At 48.8% G+C, this 11,151-nt stretch overlaps 1 protein-coding gene across 2 annotated transcripts; it reads right to left on the reverse strand.

Annotated features, from left to right (window-relative positions):
* Positions 1-475: 475 nt before the first annotated feature.
* MTHFR (methylenetetrahydrofolate reductase) lies at positions 476-11,133 on the reverse strand. Of its 2 annotated transcripts, none has more exons than XM_056508232.1 (12): positions 10,811-11,133; positions 8,138-8,389; positions 6,876-7,114; positions 6,467-6,577; positions 6,098-6,291; positions 5,382-5,632; positions 4,495-4,629; positions 4,054-4,234; positions 3,480-3,662; positions 2,049-2,150; positions 1,701-1,820; positions 476-1,209 (listed from the first exon to the last, which is right to left on the reverse strand). In XM_056508232.1, the coding sequence occupies exons 2-12, from the start codon at positions 8,377-8,379 to the stop codon at positions 1,012-1,014; spliced, it is 1,956 nt and encodes a 651-aa protein (XP_056364207.1). In that variant the 5' UTR covers positions 8,380-8,389; positions 10,811-11,133; the 3' UTR covers positions 476-1,011. The 2 variants fall into 2 exon arrangements, with proteins under 2 accessions (XP_056364207.1, XP_056364208.1); XM_056508233.1 differs by having other exon boundaries at positions 10,649-11,133.
* Between the last annotated feature and the right edge of the window lie 18 nt (positions 11,134-11,151).

Consider the following 11,151-nt stretch of genomic DNA (forward strand, 5'->3'; position numbering starts at 1 on the left):
ACAAAGCAGCCTCAGCAGCTTCCCCAAGCCCTTATTCCAATGCCGTGGGGCCTAAGGCTGTTAGGAGTCATTAGGTCAGGAAAGATAAGTTATCTTTCCTGGTCTAAACTTATCTTTCCCTACAGGCACTTGGAAAAGAATATTGTGGCCTTGCAGAATTGAGCTAAATAGTGTAGCTGGCTACTTTTGGTCAATTCTGGGATTTAAGCTTTCTCTGCTCTGCCATGGAGCTTGGGCCATTTTCAGGACATGCACTGAAAGTGAAGGCAGAACTGCCCCAGCAACAATTGATTTTCTTAAAGTCTTCCCTTGTTCCAGGTGATTAAGTAGGAAACAACATGAGTCTCTGCTAGAGTATGGCCGAGTACAAGAGACATTTGTATGTATGTATTTTATTTTATGTAATCTAGGAAATAGTGTGATTCCTACTTAGTCTTATCCAGAATGGAAATTCCTATAGTCCTATTAAAAAGAAAACAGGAAATACAATACAAGGAGAAAAGTCAGGAAGAAAATTTGAACCTTCCTCTGGAGTGAGTGCAAAAGTGCCTGATGATCAACTGTGAAGAAATATATTTTAGGAGTGCAATATAAAAACAATTTGACCTTCTTTTCCAGGTTGGTAACTGCTGATATAATCCCCTTGCATAGGTACAGCTGACAGGAGTGTTTCTGTCCTCCTGCCTGCATTTCTGGTAGGGGAAAGTTACCAGAATCTCCTGTTCTCCTGTTACTGTACTTAGCATAACCATGATTAGCAGCTCTTCATCCTGCAGACCCCAGCCTTTGGGCTTAGTCTGGAGCCTCAGCTCAGAGGTTCAGGTAGTTCTGGCTATTGTTCAGTGAGAATGGCTCAGGGAGCCTTTGTGTTGGGGACAGAAGAGCACAGTGTGGGTACATTAGAGCACCACCCTGATCATGGTTTAGGAGTGTGTTCACTGTCGGCACAGGAGCTGCTGCTTTCCCTGAAGTCAGTGGAAGGGAGGAGGAAGTAAGAGATTACAAGAATTTTCACTGCTGAGTTGGAGAGTTCAACAGCTCAAAAGTATCCTCCACAACCTGCCAGAGGCAGTTTTCTAGAGGGAAGTCATTGTCTACCAGGTTGACCAAGTAATAGTTGTCATGGATGTACTGGATGATCATACGGGAGGGTGACTCCTCCTCATAGAGCTTGGCCCATTGTTCGATCCACAGCGCAAAGGCCTCGTCCTGCCACGGGAACAAAAACAATTGGCAGTTGTGAAATGTCTTCATGTTACTTAATTTAGGATACCCAGTGTTAGACATTACTGGCCAGACTGTGGCTTGTTTCTTCTCAGTAAGAATGGCAAGAGTTGAGCAAGGAGCCTTGTGCTTTCCAGTCAGCCAGCGGGAAGTGCCCAGAGCTGAAAGGAGACACATCTGCAGTGCAATGGATGGCTCAATGCTGCCCCTGTGTGTACAAGGGAGGAAAGCCACTGTCCAGCACTCCAGGCTTGGTACAGGGCCAGCAGTGGCTCTTGATCCCCATTACTGGATGCTTTGTGTCTGAGAAGAGCTCTTGCTGGAGCTGAGGGAGCAGGAGAAGCAAGACCTGTACCTCTGCAAGCCAATATAGCAACAGATCTCGCCTGTGAGGAATGTCAGAGACTAAAACCAAACCAGACACTCTGAAATTCCAGGGCATCACAGCAATGTATCCAACGGAAGGGAGAACTCACCTTCCAGGAGAGGAAGCTTACAGGATCCACTACAGTGGGCTGGATGATCTCCCTTCCAGGGAAGATACCCCAGGTGACAGCATTGGGTTGCAGATCTGGAGCATTGGTGATATTCTGGCCCTGCCAAAGGAAGGAAAACCTTTCTGAAGCAACTGCTGGAGGAGAGACTGAGGGAGTTGGAAAAAGTGTATTTACCCTCTCCTTGTTAAGGGACCAGACAGCTGCTGCACACAACAGCTGCCTTGCTTTACTTTCCTTTCCCTTCATCAGCCCTCATGTCTGAATACTTGGTATTTGTTTCTCTCCCAAGGTGGTGAAAGGGAAGTGTCCTGTGAATAATGGCCTTACCTTGACATTGACTATGTGGTAGTTCACTCGCAACTCGTACTTCCTCAGCACTTTGAGCAGTGCTGTGACAATTTCACTGGAGGTGAAGAACTCCAGGTATGCCTGCAGGGAGGGATGGAGAAGGAGGAAGAGAATCAGAGCCTTAAATCATGGCAGAACTGGACAAATACAGGTAAACTGATATTTCTAAAGTCTGGGGTGCCTTGTGTGTTCATCCCCAGAAACACATACTACAGAGGCTAGAGCAAAGGACAGAGTAAATTGGTGAGCTAGGGGAAAAAATAACTGGGGAGAGCAGAGGGAACAGCCCAGGAACAGTGCACTCAAGACAGCTACATGCTTCCTGTTTTGCATCCACACAAGCAGATAAGTGGGAATGAACTCAAGTGTCACCATAACTGCTGCACAAGGAAGCAGTCTGCCAGAATGCTTGGAAGAAGCCTGAGTTTAATCTTTATTTTACAGCAGTGTCTTGCCAAGGCAGCCCAGCCTGGTGAGAGCACAACTTAGGGGTCTAAGATGGGCTCTCCCAAGCATCACTCCCTGTCCTCATCTTTTGTTCACAATTCTCCCCATGTGCTTATACAACCAAATTCTGTGCTTGGCTGCTCCCAACAACTGCTTCCCCTCCCCCCATTTCCTGGCTATTTTATGAGATGATGGATTTCCCCTCACCTCAGGGGAATTTTTTCCTTTGAAAACAACTGCATTTGCCATCTGCTGGTCTCTGGCTTTACTGGTTTGGAACCCTTTTGAACAAGAATGCTTTGTTTTCCAGTATGAGCTACTTGCCTGGCATTCACCTTGTTGGGATATTCCTATCACAGCCATTAGGCAAGGCTCTAGGGCCTGAAATGCCTGACAGGGGGAGACAGCCATGTCAGGCATGACTGTTTGCAGGCCAGGGAAGGAAGGTGACAGTTGTCTGAACAGCACAGCACAGTGCATGGCCTGGGGGCAACTGCAGAAAACTCTGCCATACAGAAGGACAGAGGAAATTTTTTAATATCCCTTTATCATCATGACATGCTGTGTGGTAGAGATACTACCTAATTGATTCCTATTTTGTGAAAAATCTCTGTGCTTTGTGCATCACTGAATCAGCTGCAGGGACAGGCACGTGTGTATATATAAAGTGTCACAGCCCTGCTCTAGAAATAAGTTACCAATAATTACTTGCTGAGAGTAAATCCATGAAACTCTACAGATGTTCAGTAGATGTTCTGAGGTAGGGGGAGCACAGCTGTGAAGTCATAGAGATGGCATTATGCCTCTTAAGACACCAAAGGAGCTTTGCCTTATCTCACCAAGAACACATTAAGATAAGGCAAAGGCAGAAGGATTATGTGGATGTAAGCCTGAGACCTTCCAGCCCCACAGAGAATAAACTAGATCAAACTCTTTGCTGCCTAGCCCAGGGTAATACAGTACCTTTTGGAAAACATAACCTCCACTGGGCCCCCAGCCTACAATGGGATCTGTGGATGGCTTGCCATTGATGTTTGGCTGGGAGTTGATGGTCAGGATTCCTCGTCTGTTAACCCTCTCCAGCTCGTCCTTCAGAAGGTTGGTTTCAGTAGCAAGAGGGTCATCATTCCAAGGCATGCATGTAACCTACCATGAGGAGAAAGGATGGCTCACAATGGATGTAACAAAGCTTTGATTACTATCTGGGTGTTGAAGGAACTTGGCAGTGCTTTAATAGTCTCAAACACCTGCTTCAGGAGAGAATTCCCAGGTTTGGTTCAAGGGTTAGGATATGCTCAACTGTAAGAATAACTGCTGAAGTCAATCAATACTGGTCCTGTCATACTGTAGCACCTTTCCTTTTATGTTGAGCCTTATCTCTGGCTGTTGGACCCCCTTCAACCACTGTGCCAGGAAATCCTTGTGGATAGAGAATTGCCAATTCTTCTTTAGAAAAACAGTGTGATACCAGGAGCAAGAGGGAATGTGCACTATTGCTTGTGCCACACTGACCATCCCTTCCTGGGCTCTCACTCACCTTGTACCCATTCCTGTTGGGTTCTCCAGTGATGTAACATGTGAACACCTCAAAGACACTTTCCTCACTAGTCAGTTCTTCTCCCCACATCTTCAGAAGCTCCTCCCGGGGAGACTTGCTCTTCAGATAGAAGAGGTAATAGTCCTTCAGTTCCCCAAAAGCTGGAGAAGAGGAGTTACCCCTGTAAGGGGAGAAGACACAGAGCTGAAGTCACCAGGGAAGATGAGCTGATTTGGTGATGCAGGAAGACAGCCAACCAGCAGCAAGAGAAGTACACAAAAACCCACCTAGACACCAGAAGTCTCAACATCTCAGTGCCATTCGCTGCACCTCACTCAAATCCAACCAACAAGGGACCACTTTGTTACAAAGCCACCTCAGGTGTGCCCAGGACACCAGGTTTTCCTACCACAGCTCTGCTTTACTGCAGTGACAGCTTACCATCGGCCATTGGGGAAGTCATCCCACTCCTGAGTTCGATAGATGTAGCTCTTTGGCCTGGAGGCCCAGAAGATTGGCCGGACATCTTCCACTCTCCTCTTGGGGTGAGCACTGACTGCCCAGGGCAGAGGCCGCCTGCAGGGGATGAGCAGATGTTAACACAGTGCCTCTGCTGACTTTCCACTGAAGGCTGGAAACCTTTCCCATGGTGCAATTTGTCCCTGGAGAGAAATAACAGGCTGAGAAGAGCTCTGTTTGTCAAGAAATAGGACAGAAAACTCTTCTTCCTTTATGGAAAATATTTCCTACTCAGTTCCCTCACAGGATGCTCAATAGCAATGTTAAGGTACAGGATGACACCTGAAATTGGAAAAGGTAAGGGCAAAGCACAAAGGAAAGCTACTTCAAGGAAAAATTAAAAACAGCTATGTCAATTTTCCTTTGTTTCTTCTTGTCTGTGCTGAAGCCTGTGGACTCAGAAGTCTACATTCCTTTTCTCAGCTGCAGAGAACTGTAGAAATCCACATGGGAGCATACCCCTAGCCTGCAAGGTGTTGTGATGGGTATCAAAAACACACTTCTTTCAACTGGTAGCTCTAAGCTCTGTGTTTTTCAAGTCCCAGAATGCCTACTTTAAACCTAATTGACAAAAACAAATTCCTCCTTTGACTGTCCTCTCTATTCCTCCCAGCTTTTGTTGGATATCTGCGGGAAGGGTGAACTACTAAATGCAAAAGGTGATAAAAGAAAAACAAACGAAAAAAAAAGGAAAAAAGGATAATAGAGGTGTTGACCCATCCATTATTTGTACCTTCAGTAGATGGGATGGATGGATGGATGGATGGATGGATGGATGGATGGATGGATGGATCTAACATTCTGCTTACCTTGGGTCCTCTCTCCACAAGCCCAGGCGCTTCAGGACTTCGGTGGTAGCCACCTCCCTGTTGAGGGTGTAGAAGTGCAGCCCGTGCACCATCCCACTGTCCAGCAGCTCCCGGCACATGGACACCGCCAGCTCCACCCCATAGCTCCGGATTGCTGCGTCATTGTCCTTGATGGGCTCAATCACATCTTTGATTTCCTGAGGAACTTCCAGCTTGGAGAGTTTCACCAGCTGGCGCAGGGAGTGGTAACCCTGGATGAGGATGCAGATGGTCATTTTCCCTAGACTCTTTCTTGCCATCCCAGTAACACAGGCACTTGACCTCAATTTTGTGCCAAGAGATTTAGAATTTGGGCTCCTGGAATCTACTCCCAGGCCCCATCTCTAGGATGGTAACACAGTCCAGGTCATACCACTTTAGGTGATTTCTCCCCACGTCCTTGCCTGAGCCCAGCATGCTGACAGTGACCTCAGGACTTGCAAGCCATTGTTCTTTATATCCTTTTTGCCATATGGGCACAAGAAACCTTTTCAGCTTGTTATTAGCTGTCTAGGAGTTTAATTTGGCAAATCACCTATAGATTTATTGCATTCAGCAATCTCTCTTTCCTGAAATTTTGTGGAGGATATTTACAGACCTCTCTCAGGCCCTGACCCACAAACACTTGACATTCTGGATCCTTATTCCCTCCCCAAGTCCAAATTACTGGATTTCACCTGTATAGGGAAGATGCCAGGAATAATGGGGCAGGTAATGCCAATGGCTTGACAATCCTTCATAAACTTGAGAAAGGTTTCTGGTCGGAAGAAAAGCTGTGTAATGATGAAGTCTGCTCCAGCAAAGACTTTCTCCTTCAGGTGCCTCAGATCTGTCTCATAGCTCTCTGCTTCAGGATGACCCTTGGGGTAGCCTTTGGGGACAAGGGAAAAAAAAAAAAAAAAAGAAAAATGTGGTCAGGACAACATGCAGGAATTAGGAAGTATCCAATCTTTGTACTGTCATAGCCCAGGTCCAGGGAGACACTGCTGAGCAGAATTCTGTCTCAGACCCCACCACACTCTCTGCAATAGAAGGTATTTATTTACCTGCCACACAGATGTCGAAGTAATCATCAAATTCATTGCGAATATGCTTAACCAGATCAACAGCATAGTTGAAACCATCTACTTCTTCCTCCCATTCCTCACCAGAAGGATCTGAAAAGAGAACAAATCCACAGTTCTCTCCAACTTTTTGCTGAGATATGCTAGTTCTGTAAAAATCTCCTGGTATCAAATGGAAGACAGAGATGAACTCCCAAATCTGCAGTTTTACCTATGGACTGCTTTTGTCTGCCCTTGAGCTGGAGGGACTACTAAAAAAGGGCTTAGGTGAAATACAGCCTCAGCACTTAATTCCTGCAGGAGCACCTAAATCTTCTCTGTTTTTACTCTGGAATTGGACATGACAGCAGCACAGCCTCTGCACTACACATCACAGGACAGAAGGATTCACCTCCACGCAGTGCCATGATGTTCTTCAACCCGAGCCGCTTGGCCTTCTGCAGATGCCCTGTGATGTCATCCTTAGTCTGGTTGCAGCATGTCATGTGCAGGATGGTCTCCAGGCCACAGTAGTTCACTGCAGTGTTGGCAATAATCATGGAAGAGGTTTCCTTGTCAGATCCTGGGTCCCCTGCAGGGTGCCACGTCACATCAATGAAGAGGGGACCACCTGCTCCCATGCGATCAAACCTGTGGTGTTTAGAGCTGTGTTAGCCTACACCAGGTAGCCAAATCCCCTCCCTGTGCCTTGAATATCTTCCTCACTGCTAGAATTCCAGCAGCAGGCAAAGAGAGCTTCAATGACAGCAACAGGATAGATCACAAAAGTGTTGCACTAAGAGTTTAGTGAGTGGCCAATGGAAATAAGGAAAGCCATCCTTGAAGGCTCCATGGGGAAGAGCTTACAATTTCTTAGAAGAGGCAACTGAAGTGTTCACTGTACAACAAACTTTCTCCCTGCATGCTCTAATAGACTGATGCAGCTTCTGACAGACAGCAATGCAAATCCCATTCCTTTTGAGATGGGAGACTGTGCTGCAGCCCCCTGTTGCCAGCTTGAACTGTAGAGGCAACGAGGGCTTCCCTAACTTATCTCTGCCCTGATCCAAGGTGGAGCAGACCCTTCTGTTTAATATATGGCATTGGCATATAACAATTACAAAAAGAATTATGAAATACCCTCTTCTCTTCCAGGTAAGTCCATGGTGGTTCCGGGGGCTCCAGAATAACTCCTAGCTCTACTGAGACCTGTCAGCTTTCATTTAGCATGTACATGTGGACACCTTTGTCAGAAGCTGAAACTATAATACTGAGGCATAAACCATAGTGGCTGAATGAATGTTGAAAAGAAATGGAAATCTGTTTCAGAGATTTTGGCACACTGTCCATCAAGGAACATTTTCTGCTTTTACTAGGTACTTTTCTGGCCCAGCATATGACATTGGGGTTACTCCATCTTCCCAGGGAATGGGAGAGGGGAAACCACCTGGCCCCTCAGTAATCCCACCATGACACTTAACTCTTCAGGGCCTCCAAGGAAGACAAGTTACTTGGTGTCCATTGCCCTCCTCAGCAGGAAAGCACAGCCCCATTACCTGCTTCGTCACCTAGAAGGGGAGACAGAGCATGGGGCAGAGCCTGCCTCATTAGCTACTTCCCTGCCCTCCACCACAGACACTTCCCTTGTCCCCTCTCCTAGCCTGCAGCGCTCACCTGGAGATGAGGTTGACAGCAGCATTGGCTGTGCGTGGAGGGAAGAACTCCAGGGAGAACCACCTGTCCCCAGCGTCCTGCCGGCGCCGCATCTTCTCGCGCAGCCGCTCGTGCCGGTCCGAGTCAAGGACGGGGGTGGAGCAGCGCGAGTTGTCCTTGGAGCTCTCACTGCCACTGCTGCTGCCGCCATCAGACCTGGAGCTGGAGCTGGCACTGCAGGCGTGCTGGGTCTCATTAACCATGGTTACAGCTCTGCAGAGGGGAGCAGACAAGTATGGTCAGTACATAGGTCTCTGCACAGAGCAGGAACTGCTGGAGTGGGCAGCAGATGATTAAAGAAGCCTATGCCAAGACCCAGCATGCATCACCATCAAGGAGTCCCTTTTGCCAGTTTTCACTGTAAGCTGTACTGCAAAATCTGGTGAAAACACAATAAAAAGCATATGTAGATAGTGCTGAGAGAAATAACACAGCATTGGCTTCATGCCACTTTGATGCAGCTCTTCTCTGCTGCTGGGTCAAGTCTGGCTCTCAGAAGAGTCAGTTCAACATCACTTTTGTCCTGACTAAACTCAGCAAGCCAAGATGCCCATGAGAATTAGGTGATGGCCTCTGTCATCTTGTGGCCTTGGGCTGGGCATACCAGCAGATTTTTTTTTTTTTTGTCTACTCTAGCTGCTTCTTGGACTGTATCCATCTTCAGAGTTTCCATCCTGCTTGTTCCCAAAAAGCAGCACTGCTTTACAGTATAGGTAAGAAAGTCAGTGCTAATGGGCAGGTACTCAAGAATACACAACTATTGCTGTATCAGAAACAAAGTACAGAATGCCCTCTGAACAGGCCATCCCCACAAACTGTCCTTTGTTTTCTCTACTGGCATCACACCTGCATTTCCAAACATTAGCCTTCCCCACAAGACACACCATCTCCACAGACAACTGAGCCCTGCACCAGTCCCATTGCACACACTCAACTCTTTCCCAGATACACTGTTCCCTTTGTCAACAGTTGTGGCTGCTTGGAAACAAGGCCAGCAGGGACCACCCTCATCTCACTGCCTTGCAACAATATCAGCTGTGCCTGCTTGGCTTTACAGAAAGCAAAACAGCCCTGCAAGTCAGTGGTACAAGTAGGTTTAGGATACCCACCTCCACGTAGCTCCATAAAGTGTTCTATCCTGTGCCTTTAAAATGAGGTAGGGATTACAGACAGTTAAGGAGGAGCTACCACAAAATTTGGATCTGTGTTATTTCCTTTAGTACCTGCCAAAATTTAAAATTGTCTCTGGGAAGCAGCACGTTGTCCAACCATTACATAACTTTGGAGCCTGTTTTGGAGGAAGCAGTTGAGTGAGCCAGCACACTCAGTCCTTATCGTAAACTCTGCGGGTTTAGTTTAGCCAAGAAGACTTTGAACTCATCTACTGTTTACACTTGAGTTGCCAATCAAACAAAACCTTTTGGGAGAAAGTCTACTTTTACCACCTGAGGAACCTCTCCAGCTGGCAGGAGATGTGAGAAAAAAGCACCAACCTTCTGTTCCAAGGGGAACCTTAGAGCTCTTGTGTACCAACATAGCAGGTGTAGTAAAAATCAGCAGCACAGACCTACTGACAAGTGAAGCAAACCCAACTGGGTGCACAGTCACAGCCTTGACCAAGCTCAGAGGACTTTACCTGACATCCACATGCACTAATCTGGGAGTATTATCCCCAAGCATGTGTTGGTGATCAAGCTAGCGGCTCACAATCACATGCTGTCAACTCCCAACATCTCATTCCTAGCAAGCCTGGCACAGCACTGTAGGCAAATCAAAGGAGCTTTGTTTTTGAATTTGAGATATAACACCTATCACATGGAAAACGGGTTTATATCTTCATGTCTGTATGAGAATTGCTGTTGAGGAAAGGTCCTTATCTTACTAGCAGTATCAAATAATGAAGACATGAGAAAGGCTCACTTAGATTTTTGTCTACAGGCAGCATTTGGAACAATTTCCTTACTACGATATGCATCACAGATTTGCTGGCAGATACTTCTAGTTATTGCAAAGAGAAAAAAAAAAAGATATGCCTAAACAACAAGAACAGCAGCAAAGACAATTTTTAACACCTGTCAACACTCCTGCTCCTGCCTTTGTCACATCGCAGAGCTCAAACATCTATTGCTCACCACACTGCTGATGCTCAGCATGGATATACCTGCTGTGTTTTTATGATGCTGGGGATATTCAAACTCCTTCCAGCCTTGAGCTGACACCAACAGAGCGTGCAGTCTGCATCCCCCTCAGCTCAGTTTTACCCTCAAGATAAACTCGGCTGCACCAGATGCAGGCTTCCCACGGGTGCACACGCTGACGGGCCGGCTGCTCCAGGGCCACGGGATCGGGCTGACAGCCGGGCGGGCAGCCCGGGGCCAGCGGCTGCACCCACCGCCGGAGCGGCCGATGGGGCAGCGGCCACGGGACAGCCGAGGGGGAAGGGCTGGAGGGCGAGAAGGGGAGCGGCAGCACCTGTGGTCCCGAGTGCCGCGGGAGGGTCGGGCCAGGCAGGTCACTGTAGCTCGATCGCCCCTTCTCCTCAGCCGACCCCGACGGGAGCTCGGCCCGGAGCCGCCGCGGGGAGTGCCCAGCGCTGGGGCCGCGATAGGAGCCCCGTCCCCGGGCCCCGCTCACCTGCCGCCGGTGCCGGGCGCTGCCCGGGCCGCCCGCCCGCCGCGCTTTAAGGGCGGCCGCGGCCGGGCGGGTCATGTGGGGCCCCGCGGCTGCCCTCAGTGGACATGGCGCCGCGAGGCGGGGCTGCGGGCGAGGCCTCGGGGCTGCGGGCGGCCGCGGGCTGCGGGAGCGCTGCCGGCAAGGGTCGGGGTCGCAGCCAGGTCGGACGGTGCGGGCGAGGTCGGGCCGGTTATGGGAGCGTGGCCGTGAGCAGGCGAGGCTGAGCGGGGCCGCGGGGCGCGGCCATGCCGTGGGGCTGCGGGGCTGCGGGGCCGGCGCGCGGAGTGACGCGGAGCGGGCGG

The sequence above is a fragment of the Oenanthe melanoleuca genome, chromosome 21 (assembly GCF_029582105.1).
Source record: "Oenanthe melanoleuca isolate GR-GAL-2019-014 chromosome 21, OMel1.0, whole genome shotgun sequence".
NCBI lineage: Eukaryota > Metazoa > Chordata > Aves > Passeriformes > Muscicapidae > Oenanthe > Oenanthe melanoleuca.

Coding starts and splice junctions, on each gene's coding strand:
- MTHFR (XM_056508232.1), bottom strand. CDS start 8,379: ATGGTTAATGAGACCCAGCACGCCTGCAGTGCCAGCTCCAGCTCCAGG. Junction 6,578..6,875: donor CATCATGGCACTGCGTGGAG/GTGAATCCTTCT, acceptor TTCTCTTTTCAG/ATCCTTCTGGTGAGGAATGG. Junction 4,235..4,494: donor GACTTCCCCAATGGCCGATG/GTAAGCTGTCAC, acceptor CTCCCCTTACAG/GGGTAACTCCTCTTCTCCAG.